Below are 22,190 nucleotides of genomic sequence, written 5' to 3' on the forward strand. Positions count from 1 at the left end.
ACCTTATTTATTGGAAGACGGAGCACTTGCAGCATGTATAGATTTTGAGTCTATAATTTTGTTCTAAATACCTGCAAATTGACAAATTGTACATAACTCCTGTACTGGACGCTTTATCGTATAAAGTAAAGAAAATAAAGAACCAGACCACGTGATTAGACAAAAAGTCTCTGCAAAAAAAAAAACAGTTTCTTACCCAAACTTACAAGTGAAACTTCAGTAGTATTTAACCCATTCTGACCTGAGATCAGATTCATACGAGGTTTCCACATGGACACACACTGGTCTGATTAACCCATTCTGACCTGAGATCAGATTCATACGAGGTTTCCACATGGACACACACTGGTCTGATTAACACGGTTCTGAATGTGAAAATCTGACATAACATTTCTATGTTCCGCATCTAGAGCCATACTGTAAAATAGATTCCAGCCTCACAAGAACTATGCATACATTTCACCTGGGCTGGTGGTGATTCACATTAAATGCCAGCAAAGCCATCCATCCTTTAATCACTTGAAACATGTGAAATTATCCTTTACAAATGTTCAAAAACAGCCTCATAATGCTGTGTTGTGAGTTTGTAGATCAGCCATTTTTACAATTGAACATTGTTGTGCGACTAAGTGTATATATTATGTAGGACTTAAGAGGTTAATTACAAAATGATGTAACAATAACTGAACGACTTCTACAAACATCTGTCAAAGGCATCACAAATTTAAAAAAATTGCAGAGTGTGGTTGCCGCAGTGGCTTACATATGCCCCTCCCACTAGTATTGCCAGCCAATTACAATTTCAAGTCACGCCTTAGATCATGCGTAAGTAATTCGGAGGGGATTTAACCCCCGAAATTCATGTTTTTGCGACAAACGGTTACATTTCTCGCATTTGCGGCGCCCCCTATGGATGAAAATGGAATTGCTTTGACATGTGATTGAAATGTGGGATGGATTGGACATTCCGTTCGTGATTTATGGCATTTTTTGTGATATAGGCCCCTCCTACTAACTTCGGAAGACGATTACGGCCGAACGATACGCACTTTCAAAATTCTGCAGTTCAGTTTTAATTGGATGGGTCCAGAGATCACGTGTGCCGATTTCTGTGAGATTTGGACAAAATCTGTAGGAGGAAAAGCAAAAAGTGTGTTTTGGACAAAATTCAAAATGGCGGAAAATCTATCATGGCGGAAATGGGCGTGGCCTATATGGGGAGATGCGTCATGACCCAAGGAATCCAGGGAAAAAATATTTTTTATTTTACGACCTATGGTTCAAGAGTTATAAGCCAAAAGGTAAAGTGGGCTGTTATAGCGCCACCATGAGGCCGACCGATAAAATTTTAAGGTTAAATAATTTTAGGGATAATGTGGAATTATCCCTAAAAGTTTTGTAACTATAGTGATTACAGTCTCCGAGGAACAAATACTTGAATGTGAATTTTTGCCTTTTCCCATTCATGTCAATGGGGAAATTTAATTCACTAATAAATTCATATCAATTAAACTATACAACATTTCTCTTAACAAAATACAAGCACACGATTCCCGATTTTTCCGGTCAATTTGACATATGGCTCAAGTGCGTACAGCGTACAGTGTGGGAGGTATAAAGCGTCAAAATAAAGACTACTCCAGTGAAATAATAAAGTGTCACAGTTACAAGAGTCTGGTTGCCCATTCGGGCAACCACACTAATACGGTTACAATTGTCAAATAATTTCATAGTTTCACTAATAAAATCTGTGCATTAAACTTGTCACTTCAGTAGTAGCCTACAATCAATAAAAATGAATAGTTTATGGTCAATTATAAATACAGTGATACAAAACTCAAGTCATTTCAATTATAAGACAAGTAACAAAGGAAAATGCACTAAGACAAACGTGTGTAAACACAAACAAAACACAAACATTGAAGACAAAAGTGAGGACGCAAATTGTGATTGGCCAGAATAAGATGATGCATGACGATAAGAGCGCCCCTCACTTAGTTCACACGGGTGTGATTTTCTTTCCAAGTGTCGCCTGGCTGGTCACGTGACACATCTGTCAGGCAAAACAGCATGGCGGACATGCATGTGCAACCTGAAAACAAACCGCAACAACTATTCTTCAGTTAACCATCTGTCGGAGACGCGGATTACTAATCACAAGAACCGTGTATTAAAATAATAAATATATATATATATATACACCGTAACATGGAAGAGGAGAACAAGCTTCATTTCCCGTCTCTCCCTGCGTCCAAGGAGGATCTCCTGGTGCGTTCGCTAACACTTTGCATGGCTTAGGTTGTGATTGTCATGTGTGAGCGTTTCACTACTTTATCATTCGACACGAATGGCGTGTTATTGTGTTATGAGAGCTTTATCGACACGCGTCACGTCGCCACATTTGTTGGTTGAAACTCATGTAATTTCTTGTCCCAGCACGCAAACGCTGTTTACTAGCCTAGCCTGGTTGCTAACGTTAGCCACGTATTCAAGTCTCTGCAGCGGTGTCAGCCTCAGGGTGTCGCTTCACTTGCCTTAAAAATATCGACTCTATAGACTATATTATAAGCTTAGGCCTACAACGCGTTGTTAGCTTGTATTCTATTCTATTGCTAAGCAAGTGACACATACATGAGTTTCAAATATAGCCTCAAATGTCTGCAATCTGCTAACTGTTTGCTTTGCTCGCTTCCTCAGGACTGGGCTTACCCAATGAGACGAGACATGCAGGTACTGTAGATGATGATTTTCTTTGTCCATTTTCTTCCCAACGATCTGAAAAAGGAAAGAAAACGGGGGATGCATAGATAGATGCATAAACAGATGTATAGATAGATAACCCTAACGTTTCTCAGGCCAAGGACAACTTAGTAATAATACAACATTCATCACATGTAATGCAGGCCAAAGTGCTTTACAGGGCAATAAAGAAAAAAGAAAAGCATGAGTAACAAAGATAGTTAAAAATCAACTAAAAGCTAGAGTGAAAAAATAATTATTTGACTAGCACCGTCCCCATTACACCAGCAGAATTCTGCTTCACTGTGTTTATTTTGTATTATTATATGCCAGCAGGTCTGGTCAGTGCTAGTATTGGTGTTGTATCGAATCTTGTGGACCAGAGTCATTGCAAGATGCTGTACTCTGTCTTCGACCCTAAGCCATTCCAGCCTGTCAAAGTGGGCACGGGTGAGGTGGGTTCGGGGGGTGAGGCCAAGTAGGAGCCCAACAAGTTTGTTTTGGGAAATCTGGAGCCTTTTTTCAAGGGCATTTTGAGGTGCTGTGGTACCAAGAGGTGCATGCATAGTCGAAGAAACCTTGTATGAGGGCTCCTGTTAGGGTCTTCAAGGTGTTTTTGTTGACCAGTGAGGAGAGCTCGTAGGGTATTCGTTTCGCATTCGGGTTCTTGGAAACGCCCCCCAGCCACTGCGTTAGTTTTACTGAGGTTAGGTTTAGGTATAGTTTACTGAGGTTAGGTTTAGGTATAGTTTTACTGAGGTTAGGTTTAGGTATAGTTTTACTGAGGTTAGGGTTAGGTTTAGGTATAGTTTTACTGAGGTTAAGGTTAGGGTTAGGTTTAGGTGTAGGCTGTCAATCACAGCGACTGGCCAGTCACAGCGCACCATTTACTCAAATGCGAAACGGGAACCATATCAGCGTGAGGAGATCCTCTAAAGGAATCTTGTTCTTTGGTTGACTTTTTTGATTACGTTGGTGGCCGTTTTAGCACCGGACAGATTAGCCTCCAGGATCGATCCTAGGTAGGTAATTTCATCTTTTCGTGTGATAATATTGTCACCCACTCTAACCCGGAAGCTGAGATTACTTATTATTATATTATTATTAGATCCAAAGAGAATTGATTCAGTTTTTCCCAGGTGTAAAGATAGTTTGTTATCAGCGAGCCAGGTGCAGATTCTACCGAGTTCAGAGCTGAGGGCCTTTTCAACCTGCAGTTTGTTCCTGTCCGAGACCAGCAGTGCTGAGTCATCTGAGAACTGATGTCGTCCGCGTAGTCCAGGTCTGTCATCTTTGTTGTTATGGTGAGGCCAAGATCCTGCTCTCGTCCATTGATGGCCTTCCTTAATGCGTAGTCCAGGACTATGACGAAGTGGAAGGGGGCTCTTTGCAGTACCCCAGCCACGATGTCAAACTCCTCACTGTTGCCACCCTGGACCTTGTTCCTGCATACGTGCTCTCTATTGCCCGGAGTAAGTTGGGTGGGACACCGTAGGCTTTAAGGATCTTTGTCGTCGTGCCTCTGTGGATCGAGTCAAATGTCTTTTTGAAGTCGATAAAGCACAAAACGGCATTCAGGTTGTTCCTTTTAACCTCCTCAATGATTCTCCTTATGGCTAAGATCTGGGCCACGGTAGTTCTCCCTTCTCCAAAGCCGCTTTGGTTCTCCCTCAGATGAGGGTCGATGGCATGCCGGTGATGCACGTCAGGAGGCACCGGAATGATGTTGGAGAGAGACCATATGTCAGGCTGCTTGTTGTTTAGCAATTAAATTAATTAAACATAACATTTAATAATTAATCAAAGTCTGTGGCTCTATCATTGGGTGGTTTTCTGTGAATGTAAAGCTGTCTGCGCGCGCACGTGGCCGAGGAACGCACATACAAAGATGCCATTGCCTGGCCCTGTATCGTCAATGTTCAAATAAATATTTGATTAAAGAATATAATATGCCTTTTGTATTATTTCTGTATATCAGCAAAATGTCGATTTTTATGTTAGACATTGAGCGAAATTAAGATTATATTATCAGATTTCTTACAAGAACGCAGCTTATCAACTAACCGGTTAATCGATTGATAAGGTTATCAAAACATATCAATTATTAATGAATTAATTGATCATTCCCATCCCTAGAAGAAGTAGCCCCATATGTGCCCTCTCCCTACGCTCATTCTGTAGCACCGAGATGAGGTCAAACCCTGGCCCCCTCCCACCGCGGTTCAGAAACGGTGCAAGTTTCCACAATACACGCTTCTTACCCTTTTTTGCACAATTTCTTTGCAGGAGATTTTGCCCGGACTATTTTTAGGCCCCTACTCTGCTGCAATGAAGAGCAAGGTAATTTGAAAACTATTTCAAAACGTAGACATGTAGGGATGGGTATGAAGAGCACCTGTTTTGTGAGACTTCATTTTGTCTGTTATGTCTTTGTATAACTCATATCACATACACGCTTTTCTCTTTGTCTAGCTGCCAATCCTTGAAAGACAGGGCATAACTCATGTTGTTTGTGTCCGCCAAGATATTGAAGCCAATTTTATCAAGCCTAATTTCCCGCATACATTTAGGTAAGCAATCAACTGAGATCTGTCAGTTGACTAGACCTGACTAGACTACACTTTAACATTTTTTGTCATCATTGATGAAGTGAAGCTGCACACAAAGCTTGGTTGGATTGATCAAAATGCAAACACTAAATGTTGTTGTATGCTTGCAGATACCTTGTGTTAGATATTGCTGACAATCCAGTGGAAAATATAATACGATTTTTCCCTATGGTAAGTAAGAACGTAGACTGTTGGCTAATGGCTACTTGGGCTTGCATGTTAATAAGGTATTTGTTCAATTGAATTGTCATTTCTCCCTCCTCAACAGACTAAAGAATTTATTGATAACTGCTTAGCAACTGAAGGTAAATAAAATAATATGCATCAGTTTTAATTTGCTTGCGTTTGCAGAAACACTGTTCTGTAGCTTTTAAACTACAATGTTATCCATTTATTTTCTAATAAATATTCCTATTCAAGGCCACCAGTGTGTGCTTACTTGAATATGTTTTATTTCAAATTATGAATTATTATTTTATTCTAAATAAATCAAGTGTGGGGTCACTGAAACATTTCCTGGTATACTGTATGTAAATATGTCTGAGAACCCCTGGTGTACATTATCAATCACACATTCTGTTTTTAGCATTGCTCTGAACATACTTTTCTTTTGTTCCCCAAGGAAAGGTACTTATTCATGGTAATGCAGGGATATCAAGAAGGTAAGGGTTCTAGTGTTAGGCTGTGTATGTGTACTATATATTGGGTGTTACTGTGTATGTGTACTATATACTGGGTGGTACTGTGTATGTGTACTATATATACTGGGTGGTACTGTGTATGTATACTATCTGGGTGGTACTTTGAGATCACTCATAATTCAATATTAATATTATGTTGTTTAGTTCCAGTCTTACATAAAAAGTGATTTTACTGATCACATTATTACATTAGAACATTTTAAAGGCAAATAAAATGATCAAAACGGATGTGCACAATGCACATCTCAAAGCCAAATCAGATGGGTGCTGGATCTCTGGAACATCACATCACTATATAAAAATAGTGATGTTTCTCAGGCTTGGTATAAACAGAAATAAAAACCTTTAGTCCCCACACTCTCACTTCATAAGAAGAATATATTATATTACATATTGACATCAGCCAAAATGTGAACAATTAATTTAATTTTCACATACTGTTTACACAGATGTTAATTATGTGGGCTAAATATACAGTATACACACTCTTTTTTCGTAAAGGGCCCAGCAGGCTAAATAGCCATGATGATGAGGCCGTCTTATTTATAGTTACAGTAACAGGTTACATGTTAATATACTGTATAAACGTAATTTCTTATTTCAGTGCTGCCAGTCTGTGTTATTGCATCAGAGATTAAAATAGGGTGCATTTTGCATCCCAAAACGCAGTTTATAGTTAAGGGACGCAATAAAACAACAACCTCTGCATCCACTGGATGCACTACTGTACTGTTTTTTTATTCTAGTTTATTTTGCTAGCTTTAGTTATAATAATAATTATAATAATAATTTCTTCTTCTGTTTTCTACATGAATATAACCATATAAAATGAAATGGGAGTATACAGTTTACGGTATTGCATTATCAAGATATTCTATTTACACACACAGTAATACAGTTTACAGGTTCATATAAACTTCATACTTTATTCCTTTCAGTGCTGCCTTAGTGATTGCATACCTTATGGAGACATTTGGGATGAAGTACAGGTGAGTTACAAATCTAAACTTAATTTAATTGACTTTGATTAACTGATCATTCTATCAGGATAAACGTAATCTAGTGTTATTATCCTGTGCTATTTATTTGGCATACATGCCACAAATTGAAAATCATAGTGATTGGAGCACAGGGTTTTCAGGATTATGACTTAACACATTCACCAAATAAAAAGTGAGTACTGAACTTTAGTCCTGCCCGCTGTATACACTGCTGGAATCAAATGGTGTGTTTTATTTTTACCACAGATCTCCGCCATTTGTTTACATCAACCTATGACATGCTTTGACATTTCTGCCAAGAGACAGTGAACCAAGTGTGTGCTGTCGCTCCATTAATTCATTGCTGTCTGTTACATTATAGATGTTCAAACTCCTAACTAATCAGACAATCTTTCTTCAAATCCGTCCAGGAACGGTACGTTGCTGGCAGTTGGCTGAAATGAAACGATATAAATCACGACCGCTTTGAGTGTCTAACCAATCAATACGTGTTGTATGCTTCCAACAGTTTAGAGTGCTTGTTTTTGGAGTAAGACCAACTTGATATATCTATGGAGGCAAAGGGATTGCAATATGCAGTGGAGGGATATATTCACAGACTCACCGTAACATGTGATCAACATCCTTAGGCGTGGTGTGCAAGACCGCTCTTGCACACTTGCGCTGTAGCTAGTTGGACAGGCACAGTGTACCAGTTGGACAGGCACAGTGTACCAGTTGGACAGGCACAGTGTACCAGGTGCTCTGTAGCTAACCCTTTATCTTTATTCAACAGGGATGCTTTCAGCCACGTCCAAGAGAGGAGATTCTGCATCAACCCCAATGTGGGCTTCGTGCATCAGTTACAGGTCAGATTCCTCTGCTGTCGGGGAGAAACCACCTAACTCCAAATGTTCATTTTTCAGGATTTTTTTTATTTTTTTATATAAAGTTTCTTTTATATATAACTTTTTTTTCAGGAAATGAAGAAAACATATTTTTAAAACAATGCTTTACTGCCCCAACAAAGTTGATATTGTGACTTTATACATTGTCAATTACTTGGTGGTGGAGTTAATTGCTTTAGCAGACAGTTGAGAGTCCAATGGAGTAAAGAGGTTTTGTGCTGTATTTTTTTCTAACCAACACACAGGCGTAAAGGGTGTTCAATAATCAATAGCATTGATTTATAATTTAAAAATAAATCAAAACCTCAGAAATTGAGTTGGAGGTGGTTTCCCCCTGAAAGCGACGATATGGAAAAAGCAGTACGATATGCACGTTCTCAGTTTCTCACGGCAGCACACGGTGCTGGACCCCAAAAAATAGTTAAACTTCCCTGAACGGGCAAAACATTGTTTGTTTGGTTAAAATAATAAAGAAAAGACCAGAGAGCAACCTATTGTGTGCAGACATTTATTTTATCTATTTATTTATTATTTTTTCCCATGAAAATGCAGGACACAAAGACACAAAAGGAACAGTACAAAACGTAAACTAAGGACAACACAGATTTACCCTCCCACCCCCCCTGAGGGGAGAATTATAGAGAGAAGCAACATTGAGTGTGTGTAACAGTAGTAATAATATTGGAAATTAAAGATAAAGTAAGAAAAATATACAAATAAAAGAATACAAAATTAAAAAAAGGTAGAGAAAAACAAAATGTATATATAAAAAAAGAAGTCAAACAATCTCAGGGAGAAAGTTAATATATGAGAGGAAAGGGTCCCAGGTTCTGTGGAAACCATTCAAGGAGGCCCTGACTGAATTATATTTCCTCTAAATGAAGAAATGATGACAGTTATTTTAACCCATTCTGACCTGATTTCTTTTGTTTTAGCGATTTTAGCAATTATTTTGGAAGCAGAAAGTATTCATGACCATGTTTATTAAGGTAATACAGTCTAGGTGAAGTTGGGCCCAAATACATGGACCTCTATGGGGATATGGGTTTTTTTGGGCCCAATGACGGCGCCACAACAGGCCATTATATGAACTTTCAGGATGTCCCGATTTCCTTAGTGGCTTCACAAAATATCTGTCTGACTGCCCCCCTGGTGGGGGCATTCGAAAATACTTATTTATTTACTAAATAATATGGCGATTTAATTTTTTATTATTTACTATAGTCCTACTAGACCCCAAGAAATAACAGCTGGCCACAAAACAAACATTTTGTAAAACAATACATATTTAGCCCCATGTTCGAATGCCCCCGCCCCCCCCCCCCCCCCCCCCCTATCAAAAACAGCTAAAATCCCTAAAACAAAAGAAAGCAGCAAATGAAAAATAATTAACACATCTTTTACTTTCTCTAATGACACCCTAAAACATGAACCTTGGTTGAAAAAAACTAAAGTTGTCCTTTAAGTTAATGCATGTCGCATACAATGCATTACGTATAAGTGTTTCTCCTTTATTTTGCTGGATTTCGGCAAACTAATGCAGCACAGCATTAAGCATAGCTTAATGTTGATGTGTTCATTTCAGTCTCTCTGTGAGTGCAATGCTCTGGCTTCCCACTAGGGGGAGGGCTTCACACTTTGAAAACCCCTAGTCTACTTCGGGGCTGCAACTATTGATAGAGATTATTCTATTATATAACTTTGATAGAGATTATTCTATTATAACTTTTTGATGGATTGAATAATCAAGAAGGGTTTCCTTTAGTTTTTTCTTTCTTCTTACATTTGTTATAAATCAAGGAATTTATTAACCACTTACATTAACAGCTACAGTATATCAACACAACAGTTTGTCATACATTATTAGTGAAAATAGCAGCCCTAAAACTTTTTAGACCAATTGCACTTTGGATATACATGAATAAATGGATAAGATCACATACAGTATTTTAAAGTCCCAAGGTCCACCTTCAAGTTCAACACACTTCAGTCAGGTTTTGAGCTCCAGGGCTAACCGAGGACAATAATGAGAATAAAAAGGTTATTACCTGGGCACTTAAAAATCAATCTGGGAACCCATCGGCAAAAAAAAAAGAAACTGCACCCTCTGCTGTTTGTTTCCTTTGAATTAGCCTCTGGGGGTGTGGCCCCATGGGTACAGGCTTTAGTTCCGACATACTATTGATCCGAAACCTCAATCCCTAACCTAACCATAACCGCAAGCACGGGAGCAGCGCATGTCGGACCATCGCATTTTCGCATCGCATGTCCCCGCACTTCGGACCTTTTGGTGTGTCGGAAAAGCATGCGCACCCCGGCCCCATTAGAATGTGTATAACAGGATGTTGTCCGATTTGGCCCGGCCACAGCCCTCCACTTCCTGTGGTGTGCCTGTGTTTTCATTCCCCCTATCAACAGTGTACACACATTCTGAATGGCAGATTCGGTAGCGCAGCACAGAATCCGTTCTTGAGAGATTACTTCAAAGTAGACATGACACTGAGTCGGTCGGGTCACCCCTGAAATAAAAAGCAAAAAAATTTAACATCTACATCCTACGTCTTATCCTAGTGGCTGGTTTTCTTTTAGTTGTGATACTGATGTGGTTAATTTCCCAGGAGTATGAAGCGATCTACCTTGCCAAGCTGACCATCAAAATGATGTCGCCAATGCAGCTGGGCAGGTCCTTCTCCATGCAGGCTGGACTACCAGGTTAGTACATGCTCAGTCTCGCACCCACACTTTCTGTGGACCGTGTCCACAGAAAGCATTGTTCTTTAGCTGCCTTCACCTTTCTGCCATACTTGTATTTCTACGGTAAAGATGAGAGTATAAGGGCCGATTCATACTCCTGTTTTAGAGCCGAATAAAAGTGGGTTCGGCTCTGTAGAGCCTACAATGTGACGTCATTTAAAGTCGGCTCTTCGGTGCTACTGGAAATTTCTGACGAGCCGAAATCATTTCGGCACTACAGCGGTAAAATAGGAGTATGAATCGGCCCTATGTGTGTACAGAAAGTGTTTGATTGCAGTAAAAAAAAAAGTGTGTTTTAAACAATGTTATAATTTAGCTATTGAAAAATAGCAGATCTACAAGCTCATAGCGTGCCACCGAGTGGCTACGAGCTTGTAGGTCTGCTATTTTTTGTAAGTAAAATAGCCTCACGGCTCTTCATCAGACAGTCTGATGAAACGTCCCTGTGGTGAGAAAATAAAACCGTAAGCTTTTGTAGCTCAGTCCAGTGTGCAGACCTTACTTTATTTTATATTATTTACTTCAGCCCAGCAGCTGGCGTTCAGTTAGTGGATGTGCTTCTATTGTTTCCCTCAATATGTTTTTAACCAAAACTGATGTAAAGGGTGTTAAATAGCTTTGATTTATGAAGAGATTTATATATAATTATATTATATATATATAACTGAATAATGGAGTTAGCTAGTTTCTGCCAGACAGCGACGAATGATGTTAATAGGATGATTCTGTGGATTGTACTAACTATACTGTACTAGAATCTTGTGAGCCTTGCGGCACGCTCGCGTCTTAATGCCACATCGTCCGTGGTGTTTTTTCACCGTGCCGCGTGTGTTCGTCGCAGTGCAATCCGAGTGTGTGTGTGTGTGTGTGTGTGTGTGTGCGTCTGTGGCCACTGACCGTGTGTTTTCCGTGATGGGCAGGTTGTGTGTTTGTATCTCCGTGAATGTTGTGTGTCCGCTGTCCATGTATATTCTCGGGCCAGTGGATCACGGACAGGGAAACCACGGAGCTGGGTTGAAAACGCAGGGTAGCGTCGCCGCGTCGGTGACATCATGTCCACGGCCGCGGAGCATGGGCGTAGGCAGTGCTTCTGCATGCTCGGCATGTGTCAAGGTCTGAACCTTGCCGAACTGAACTGTTTGCCGAAGTGTGCGTGCACAACTTGTTACCGGCTCAAATGTATATACTGATGTGGTATCTTAACTCATGCAATTGAAGGTTCAATGTCATGTTCATGTAATTACTATCTAAAGCAGTCCATATTGTCTCCGACCATCAAACTTTTAGTCGGGAAGCTACAAACTACAACATGACGTCACTCGCAACTTCTGAAACGGATTCCTCTGAATTTTTGTTCTGAAAGCTGCACTCCCAGATGTTGTGACTCTTTGAACTCTACTTCGGAGAAAAAATGTAAGTCTGATCTTTCGGATGAAAAGTTCGGTCGTCGGAGACAGTATGGACTGCCCTTAATGCTCTGCTCCCGGGGTTTGTGATCTCAGATTCTGTATCATGCTTGCAACAGGTAATCTAATCTGTAGTATCACAGGAGCAGAGTCACACCACCAAACTGAATGCAATAACATTAATGGTTAACCCTGAGCTGGTGTTTCTAAATGAAAGACTGAAACCATCCATGTGTGTCCGTCAGGAAGCCGTAAGCGCAGCCTGGAGGAAGACGAGGACTTCGGGGGCATGCAGGTCACAGCGACCCAGAATGGATGAGATTTGCTGTTAAGAGACGTGGCGCAGTGCACTCTTATTTTTTACATTTTTATTGGGATTAAAAATGTAAATATTTGAACTTTTTCTAAGGGGATTGGGGGTGGGTGGGAGGGAGGGAGGGGGAGAGCGCTCCTGCTGTCTGAGACATGCGGAGGCGATGGGGAACGGGATGATTTGATAACTGACATTTTTGTGTAATTCTTATTCTTTTTTTTTTTTCTTCTTTTTTTCGGGCGCTGTATGCACTGATGGGAGATTTTTTGCAGTTTTATAGTATTTAAAGCATTTTGCATTTGCAGCGGGACAGTATTGCAATTATGCACTTTCAATACTTGAATTAATACTGTGGTCAACCAGATGGGGGCAGTATGGAAAAGGGAAAGTGAACCCAGTGACTATGACAGAGGAATAGCTTAAGCCTTGGCTTGGAAATTATGAATTCGAACTAATAATGAGGCTTACTGTGGAATAGTAAGGAATGAAAAATAACGATTTCACTGCTTAATAAAAAAAAGATCTGACTTGAATCTGTGTGAATGTTGTTTGACATAGTCCTACAGTACAACAACTTTGGGCACGTTACCATAAAATGTGTTTTTCTTGATGTGTGGGCGGCAACAAGACATGTAAACATGTTAAAAGAAAAGATGAGAACATGTATTTCAGAGGGGGAGGGGTCAACTCAAGTGTCATCCTGGCATTAGGCAACCAGCAATGCATACCCTACGGTCATTTTTGAAACTAGCTCCTCGCCACTCGCCCTACACACTTGGTTTGAGTATAGATATATAAATAATAGAGACCGCGCCAGTATTCCCCTCCCATCCAGTGCCATCTCTATTTATATATCTATGCAGCTCAAACCAAGTGGAAGTGTGTCAGGAGAGTGGCAAGGAGCTAGTTTCAAAAAGGGGGTACTATAGTGTAATAAGTGTATGCATTGCTGGTTACCTAATGACAGGATCTTTGTCATGGACTAATTGAATTCAAACACATGTCAATGTAGTCTGGCAGCCAACGGGCTTCTTTTGTTTAAAGTGGGGAAATGTGGTATATAATCTTTTTTTAATTGGCCTAAAATATTGTCTATATAGATACATTAATGAATCCACTTGCTGACCGGCTGTTAGTATTGGGCAATCTTTTTATAGGGGTTTCTTGTGACCCTACCATTAACATCCTAGCTATGGCAGGCAGAACATTAGATCCTTAAACTTTTATTGTTGTAATATATATTATGACAACTACTGAACCAAACAGCCCAATTCCATATAGATATATTTTATTTATAGATATACATAAATTACTTAAATATGTCCCCGTTCCCAGAAAAAAAAAGAATGCATCAAACTAAGCAATAATATTATAAAACACATTTGCTCCCGATGATTATTGCAATCAATTGCAATTCCTGATATTCACCAAATATAAAATGTTCATAATTGACAGTTTTATAAAATATTTTATGTTCAGAATAAATGCAGGTTCTTTAATGGACTATGGACTTGATAGCATGTTTTCCAGTCTGCTGTTGCCTTCATGAGGACCTTTTAGGTGGCTGACTACCTGATCCAGCAGCTATTATTGCCAACATGATTTGATTATTTGGAAAGCAGATATTTGTGGAATCGATAATTTGACAAACTACGGTTGCGTTCGGATATAGCGCACTTAGGAAGTTAGGGCCGATTCATACTCCTATTTTACAGCTGTTTCGCTGTAGTGCCGAAATGATTTCGGCTCGTCAGAGATTTTCAGTAGCACTGAAGAGCCGACTTTAGGACGGTACCCGCCCCGCCCCCCCCCCCCCCCCCGAACCTCAAATGACGTCAAATTGTAGGCTCTACAGCGCCAACCCGACTTTTATTCGTCTCTAAAATAGGAGTATGAATCGGCCCTAACACCTCCCAAGATACAGCCTGAATTCAAACCCCACCCGATCAGAGTTTATCATTCAAATTGCCTTGTGGGTCGGCGGACAGTGGACGTCACAAACCTACAGAACATGCCCATATTTGGAGATTGTCACGCAGCAAATCGGCCTGAAAATCTGTCACCGGGACATGCCATGTGGAGACTGGCGGACGGTGTTTGTCACAAACATAACAGTCCCATATATGGAGACTGGTGGACGGTTGTTGTCACAAAGCAACGTAACATGCAGTGATGTCAGACACAACAGAAACTGCCGATTTGCACATTTGTAATCTCATGAACAGAGTCCGAGCTGCGCTACTGAATCTTGACAGGGGCATTCAGAACATGTATACATCGTTAGTGGGAATGAAAACACCAGAAGGAGGGCTGAGGGTGGCCCAAACGGGCCAACATCTTGTTATCCACATTCTATTGGGCGGCCCCGATTGGCACATTTGTCACGTAGCAGCCCAAAACTCTAGTCTCTATAGAATAATAAACAGTACCTAACGAGAGCATCTGACTAACTATATTAGATCCATCAGAGCACACGTCGTTTTTACACACTTCCTGAAAAGTAACAGTTTTTTGTACATAAGGTATCCAGCAAAATAAAACTCGCAATGGAAGATATTCTTTTCACTAGATTTATACTTCCTTGAAACTATAACTTAAAATAAATACCATAACTGCTTACATGTATAAGACCTTGCCCAAAGTAAGACCTTGCCCAAAGTTTTTCCTATAAGTCATACATTATACAAGTCCACATATTTATAGCCCCGCCCCCCTGGGTACCAGGGTTCTACATTAGGCCCCCTCCTTTTTCCCCCCTCTACACCAAATTTCTTTGTAAAGAATCTACACGCTTACAACAGGCTTACAACCCGTTTATCTTTGCCAAATGTTGGCCTGTCATGACATACCCAGAATAGGGACGCTAGCGTTAATGTGGTTAAGAACTGTTACTGACATTCATTTGTTCATAGGGTGGGATCGGATCTACAACCTGGTGAGGTAGCCGTGGTTACCGAAGGGGTGGAGAGCAGTATTCATTCGACTCAAACAACAGATTTATTAAGTCTCTCAAGCCCTTAAGGGCTGACGCATGCGACGAGCAGTTGGGAACCCATCAGTTTCATTCACTCTTAAATCTAGGGGCAAAAAGTGTACTAGAGCGGCATTCCTACACTCAAAGACACTCATTAAATGCCAGTCCTCATCTCAAAGGGGTCAATGATATTGGCATCACAGCCCAAAATAGGGCTTTCCGAATCCATGTTTGACCTCAGTCGTAGAAGCGACACTGCATGTACGTCTCGTCTGAGGCGTTGTAGCCGAATTTCTGGTAGAAAGCCACGTTGTTGGGGGCACATTCCAGTGTGATTTTGTAACAATCCAACTTCTGGCTGAGGAGAGTGAGGGTTGACACCAACCTACAGGAGAGAACATAGAACAGAGGAGAGTGAGGGATGACACCAACCTACAGGAGAGAACATAGAACAGAAAATATAAGTAGGAATGTAGAGCTATCTTACTCTACTCAGGAATATCTGGTTTATCCAACCACCTGCTTGTAAAGTATGTAGGCGTAGGCCTATCTCACTCTGCTCATATCAGAATCTTATCTGGCATTCCCCCTGTTTCTATCTCTATTGTTATTCCCTTTCCTGAAAACTACAAATGATGGAAGCTTTTATGAAAAAATGTTTCACCCACTTTTTTTTACACCTGTAAACCTGTGATGTAACAATGGCAGGAAGGGATTCAAATAGGAATGGAGCCAGTGACAATATGCTATAATGTCACTTGTGTGTTCACTGTTCACGTGCATAATCAAGATATCTTTTTTGTATATCAACCAATTGATGTACCACATGAGAATTAATGTACACAATAATGAAAATAGTGCAGCTTGTAGATTTGCTATTTTCACTATTTAGATTTTTTTTTAACAAACTTTCAAGCAGTCCACAAAAAGAAGTATTTCCTTTTCTGAATAAATGTTTGGTCTCAACTCAACTCACAGTTTGCCCAGCTGCTTCCCTCTGCAGACATCACTGACCACCACCTCCTCCACCCGGCCTCTCTGCAAACCAAACACGAGACAGGACAGTGAAGACACGTTGGGCTCCATTTTCGTCACCGCTAAACCCCTTATCCCTAAACTTCTTTGCCTTTCTTTTACTATTTTGAAAAACATTTTTGAATAGTTCAATAGCCAATCTACATTGACACGTTGTGAGTTTGTAGACTGGCCATTTTAACTATTATAAAAATGTTTTACATGTACAGCCTTGGTAAAGATGTGATGTCAGGTTAGAATGTACTGTACCTTAGCACAAGAATGGATGAATTTGTGTTCTGTGATCAGGGTGGCCGTGGCGACAATCTGTCCCACGTTGGAGTCTTCTACTACGATGACGTAGTAGTCACCAGTCTTCTTCATGTGCTCAAATTTATCTGTGAAAACAGCACACAGGAGCTTCGTCAGGTCTGTTCTGTTCTCAGCTTTATTATCTCTAATATTCCACTGTTTTTGAGTGGTGCAGCCACTCCAAAGAACAGCAATGTCTGTGTCTATGTGTTCACCTATGTGACGTTAATGAGCACCAGTATAATGAGTACCAGTAGGTGACATTAGGCAGTAGGAACTTGGAAGACATCATTGCACATACTGTACAGGTAATAACCACACCAAGGGGTCTAATGAAGTACCGTCGCCTCATAATCACATGAAAAACTGGAAGAAATACAAACATCACGGCACTCCATCTTTAACATTCCATAAAGTGTTTATGTCAACTGTAATGATCATGATGCTGAATGAAAATTCAGATTAAAATATACTTACTAATGAACTGCTCTGGTGTGATATCACCTGCCCGTGTGAGCTGGGATAAGACCTTAACGAATCCTGGAAGAAAGAATGAGCTTGGGTTGGATCTTGGTATGGTACAGTAGCTCTCTGATCTTGGTATGGTACAGTAGCTCTCTGATTATCAAAATGTTTCGTGTCAAGTCATGGACATGAACAAGTCATTAATATGTATTTGGCCACGGAGCCTGGAAATATTTTGTGCCAGGGACCTCCATACAAGATTAGTGTTATTAAACTTTCAGCCGCTGTCACAAAGTTTCCCAAGGGAGTTACACATTTATATGTGATAGTAGACACCTTTATGAACAGATTCGTGAAGAAAGCTAGTGGTAAGCATTTCTTTTGCAGATTTGCCACACATTTCCCTAATTTTCTCGAACTACTTGTTTTTCCCCCAAAATCGATAATCTTTATTACTATTGATACAACACTTGACTATTGATACAACCCTTGACTATTGATACAACACTTGACTATTGATACAACACTAGTTCCCACAGGCAGTAACGTGTGCGTGTCGTGTCTAACCCCTGTTGAAGTCTGCGGTGCAGAGGGGCAGTAAAGTGTGCGTGGTGGTGGTGTCTAACCCCTGTTGAAGTCTGCGGTGCAGAGGGGCAGTAAAGTGTGCGTGGTGTCTAACCCCTGTTGAAGTCTGCGGTGCAGAGGGGCAGTAAAGTGTGTGTTGTGTCTAACCCCTGTTGAAGTCTGCGGTGCAGAGGGGCAGTAAAGTGTGCGTGGTGTCTAACCCCTGTTGAAGTCTGCGGTGCAGAGGGGCAGTAAAGTGTGCGTGGTGTCTAACCCCTGTTGAAGTCTGCGGTGCAGAGGGGCAGTAAAGTGTGCGTGGTGTCTAACCCCTGTTGAAGTCTGCGGTGCAGAGGGGCAGTAAAGTGTGCGTGGTGTCTAACCCCTGTTGAAGTCTGCGGTGCAGAGGGGCAGTAAAGTGTGCGTGGTGTCTAACCCCTGTTGAAGTCTGCGGTGCAGAGGGGCAGTAAAGTGTGTGTTGTGTCTAACCCCTGTTGAAGTCTGCGGTGCAGAGGGGCAGTAAAGTGTGTGTTGTGTCTAACCCCTGTTGAAGTCTGCGGTGCAGAGGGGCCTGAGCACCAGGCCTGGGCCCGGGTCCGAAGGAGAGATGGCCGGAGAGAACGGGACGGAGTTGCTGCTCCAATCCAGATCCTGCAGCAGAGACGGCTCAAACAGCGGAGTGTCGTCCAGCAGCATTCCACTAGCGCAGCTTAAGAAACACACTGATTGATGCACGCACGCACGCACACACACACACACACACACACACACACACACACACACACACGTCATTTAAACTGTCATTTTTGAGTGGTGCAACCACTCCTACAACCAGCAATGTCCGTGACGTTCACCTATGTATGTGACGTTAACCCATGCACCTATGTATGTGTGAGCACCAGTATGAGTACCAGTAGGGGCGCTGTTGTGCCATGCAGAAACAGAGAGAGAGACAGTGCTGACAGACTGTTGCCTGCTAATGAGAGAGAGAGAGAGAGAGAGAGAAAGAGAGAGAGAGAGAGAGAGAGGGGAGTTGCACCACTCGGTTCACACGGGTGTGATTTTTAACAAAGGTCTTGGAAATTTGTATGTGTGCACTTCATATTGCTGTATTGTGGTGGTGTATTATGTTGTATTGTTGTGGTTAATTGTTTTGTCTGAGGGTACATGGCAGGACCATGCATCTGTTTTTTTCTGTAATATTTATTTTGTTGAATGTTAGGCATCCTTGCTAACTTCTACATATTTACATTTATATTCCTGGTTAATTGCCTAGCCCCAGTATATTGTATGCTCTGCAACACACCCGCACGCACAAACACACACACACACACACACACACACACACACACACACACACACACACACACACACAACTGGAAAACCTTGAACAGGATTTTGGTGACGACCACACCTCCTGTTCAGGACATGCAATATGATCCAGGCCTATCCCACACTGATCATACCAAGGCCACTACTACCACTAGCATGTCTGATAGGTCATTTTGAAGTTGATTATCTTTGCCCATGAAGCTTTCAGAAGGCTTCCATGACCATCACCATCCATCATCTCAGAAATTTATGACATCTGAAACATTTTCTAGATATGAATTTAAGCACAGGCTCTGTCTGATTTTACTTCAGACATATAATGCTAGTGTTAATTAGTTAAGTAATTATTAGTCCAATTTCGGACACTTTAAGTTGTAATTTAAAGTCAAATGCTTTGTATCGGCAACGTTTATGAAAGTGACAGATCAATATATAATGTTCATTATTAAGTTAGATTAGATGATCAAGACAAGAGTTTGTTCATTTTACATTATACTTCCTGGTGAGCCACGCATACAATAACTTGTATCCAAAATTGTATCCAAACTCCAGAAAAAGAATCACTTGCACATTTTTCCCAGTGCTTGTATATTTTCCCTTTTTTGCTTCCCATATGATGAATTCCTGTTCTGTTCCTTAGCTACATAGAAATGTCTATTTGTATGTCTCTAAATGGTTGTATGTCTTTAAATGTTTTGATGAATTGAACAATGTGGACCCTGTTGTAAACAAGTGTAATGCTTAATTGGGTCGTCCACTCACAGTTGACAGTCTTTGTATTGAGTTTGTGCTTAAAATGTACTGTAAATTCTACAAACTGTTAATAAATATTTCAATCAATCAATCAAACAGAATGTCTTGACAGAAAGTCTCGTAACATGTCTACGGGGGATTTTTATGAAAAACAAGCTCGGCAGATTGAAAGAGGATCATTCAAGCTTGGACTACAGCTGCAATGTTGGTGAGTTTAACGTCAGAGTTTAACAAGCAGATCGCAAACGCAAATTGGATGAGTGGGGAGTCAATGGAGGCAACTCTAGATTCATTCATCACGCTATAAATTATATAATAAATGATTGCGACTAACAACAACTTAACAAGTCCCCTGAATGCAGTAGTAAGAAGCTAGTGTAAATAATCAGACATTATTCACACATTTCAATTAATGTGTCCACCATGTGTGTGTGATAAAATGCTTTATTACCATAAATTAGACTATTAATCGTTAACTATGAGTGCAGAGCAGTACCAAGATAGATTACAACGTTGTGGGGATCTATAATAGTGCTTGTATGTGTCTGTCTGAAAATATCACGTAGATCTGCTTTTCAAACATTTCTAATATTTCACCCTACTCGGCTAGCTTAAAAAGGGCTAAAGCTACCATATTACTTAAAAAAACACTTTACTCGGGTCCATAAATGTAACGTCAAACGCTGTCAAGTTAAAAAGAATGGTGCTACTTACCGGTGAAAAACTCGTCTAAACGCTAAAGTAGGTTGCGGGTTGAATGGCGTTGTTGTAACAACGTGAGGCTGAATGAATGTGTTGTTAATTTGAAACTACATCATCATCAAAGCCTACTGTAAGTGTATGTGAGCTTCCGGGCTGTACACTGGGGATATTCTCTTTGCAGTTTATATCCGGTGTAGAGCGGATACGGAAACGCACTATGTTGTGTACATGTTATGTGTAGGCTGTGAGATAGGCCTGTTAGATACAGTAGGCGGGCTCTATACCAGATCTGTAGCGCTGAGAACTTAAGTAAACAGTAGCCGGGCATGAGGAGTACTTACTTATGATTTGTTTTCCCCTTAGTTTTTGTAAGACAGACAGATATGGAAACAGTACATGTTACAGTAACTTAAAGCTAAAATGATAACACAAAAAGTCCTGGGGAATTCAGTGTGTCATCAATATTATGTATATTAGTATAATAATAATAATAATAATAATAATAATAATAATAATAATAATAACAACAACAACAACAAATATAATAATAATAATTATTATTATTATTAATAATAATATTATTATATAATGTTCTGGCGCATTTTAGGCTACACACTTTGTTACTATTATGAGGCAAAAACTGCTCTATGTGGCTCAAGCACTTTAGTATGACGTGGCAGAAATACCGAATGGAGGGGTGCGACCCAATGACGTCAGTTTATGACAGTCTCCAGCCAGTGGTTGACAGTAACTTGACTCATCTTTTTTTTCCATGTGTGTGGGAATCTCGAATAACCATGTTTGAATAAGGAGTAGGATATGATTTAAATTATTTACAATATTCCACTTCCCAGTTAATTGTGTTTAACTGGGACTTAAAATTTCTCAAAAATTATATATGAAGGAAATGGTACAAAGCTGTAAATGTAGCTCTATTTATTGGTTTTGATTGATTGATTGATTGATTGATTGAAAATGTCCACATTAGTGGCAATCATTCATAAATTAATTTAATCAGAATCTGGGTTGTACGTGGTTTGTTAGCCTCGGTACCAGGCTTTCAGTGGTGTGTGTGTGTGTGTGTGTGTGTGTGTGTGTGTGTGTGTGTGTGTGTGTGTGTGTGTGTGTGTGTGTGTGTGTGTGTGTGTGAAGCCGTGGATATGCACGCTTGGGATACACTGCCATGTCTTCCTTCTCAGAATGCATTTCTTTCATGTGGATTCCAAGGGATTCGATTTCCCTAGTCCTTCATTCAGTCTCTCCATTTTTCCTGTGACCATTTTCCAATATTGGTCTCCGCCAATTAGGACTCCTAATTCCACTGCATCCATCCCTATGATGGGTACATCTGCTATGGGCATTCCTTTGCTTCCAAGTCCCTCCTTATCTTTCCGTTTGGCGCTTTAATCATAGAAGAGCTCAACTTGGGTGTTTCCAATGAACATCAATGCTTTGATTGTTCTTAATATTTCTCAAACGAGCCTTCACTTTCCTGCAGGTAATTCTCTGGGGTGTTTTGGAACCAAACACATACATATTCACCCAGTGGCAAATCTCTCTCTATATCAATATTAATATTGTCATGGCTGCAGTGGCCTTGTGGGGTTGGAGGGCACTCCGTTTTTTAAGTACCTCCTCAGTTGTTACCATTACTTACTTACTTACTT

The 22,190-nt window shown here is 40.5% G+C and overlaps 2 protein-coding genes across 3 annotated transcripts; one reads left to right on the plus strand and one right to left on the minus strand.

Annotated features, from left to right (window-relative positions):
• The first annotated feature begins 2,065 nt into the window (after positions 1-2,065).
• styx (serine/threonine/tyrosine interacting protein) lies at positions 2,066-12,503 on the plus strand. The gene is made up of 11 exons (XM_083760000.1): positions 2,066-2,268; positions 2,698-2,730; positions 5,026-5,079; positions 5,212-5,309; positions 5,459-5,519; positions 5,617-5,653; positions 5,971-6,010; positions 6,988-7,038; positions 7,826-7,898; positions 10,556-10,649; positions 12,343-12,503. The coding sequence occupies exons 1-11, from the start codon at positions 2,209-2,211 to the stop codon at positions 12,414-12,416; spliced, it is 675 nt and encodes a 224-aa protein (XP_083616126.1). The 5' UTR covers positions 2,066-2,208; the 3' UTR covers positions 12,417-12,503.
• Positions 12,504-14,320: 1,817 nt separating this feature from the next.
• Positions 14,321-20,649, minus strand: gnpnat1 (glucosamine-phosphate N-acetyltransferase 1). 2 transcript variants are annotated; one of them, XR_014568756.1, is made up of 7 exons: positions 20,536-20,649; positions 18,279-18,458; positions 17,188-17,250; positions 16,669-16,796; positions 16,361-16,422; positions 15,480-15,769; positions 15,413-15,426 (listed from the first exon to the last, which is right to left on the minus strand). XR_014568756.1 is itself a non-coding variant. In XM_083757496.1 (6 exons), the coding sequence occupies exons 2-6, from the start codon at positions 18,430-18,432 to the stop codon at positions 15,622-15,624; spliced, it is 555 nt and encodes a 184-aa protein (XP_083613622.1). In that variant the 5' UTR covers positions 18,433-18,458; positions 20,536-20,649; the 3' UTR covers positions 14,321-15,621. The 2 variants fall into 2 exon arrangements, 1 of the variants encoding a protein (XP_083613622.1); XM_083757496.1 differs by having other exon boundaries at positions 14,321-15,769.
• Positions 20,650-22,190: the final 1,541 nt, after the last annotated feature.

Source organism: Protomyctophum parallelum (assembly GCF_964188405.1).
Source record: "Protomyctophum parallelum genome assembly, chromosome: 2".
Lineage (NCBI taxonomy): Eukaryota > Metazoa > Chordata > Actinopteri > Myctophiformes > Myctophidae > Protomyctophum > Protomyctophum parallelum.

Coding starts and splice junctions, on each gene's coding strand:
- styx (XM_083760000.1), top strand. CDS start 2,209: ATGGAAGAGGAGAACAAGCTTCATTTCCCGTCTCTCCCTGCGTCCAAG. Junction 5,080..5,211: donor CTGCTGCAATGAAGAGCAAG/GTAATTTGAAAA, acceptor CTCTTTGTCTAG/CTGCCAATCCTTGAAAGACA. Junction 5,310..5,458: donor AATTTCCCGCATACATTTAG/GTAAGCAATCAA, acceptor GTATGCTTGCAG/ATACCTTGTGTTAGATATTG.
- gnpnat1 (XM_083757496.1), bottom strand. CDS start 18,432: ATGCTGCTGGACGACACTCCGCTGTTTGAGCCGTCTCTGCTGCAGGAT. Junction 17,251..18,278: donor CACCGCAGACTTCAACAGGG/GTTAGACACAAC, acceptor TCTTTCTTCCAG/GATTCGTTAAGGTCTTATCC. Junction 16,797..17,187: donor CACACCAGAGCAGTTCATTA/GTAAGTATATTT, acceptor CTGTTTTCACAG/ATAAATTTGAGCACATGAAG.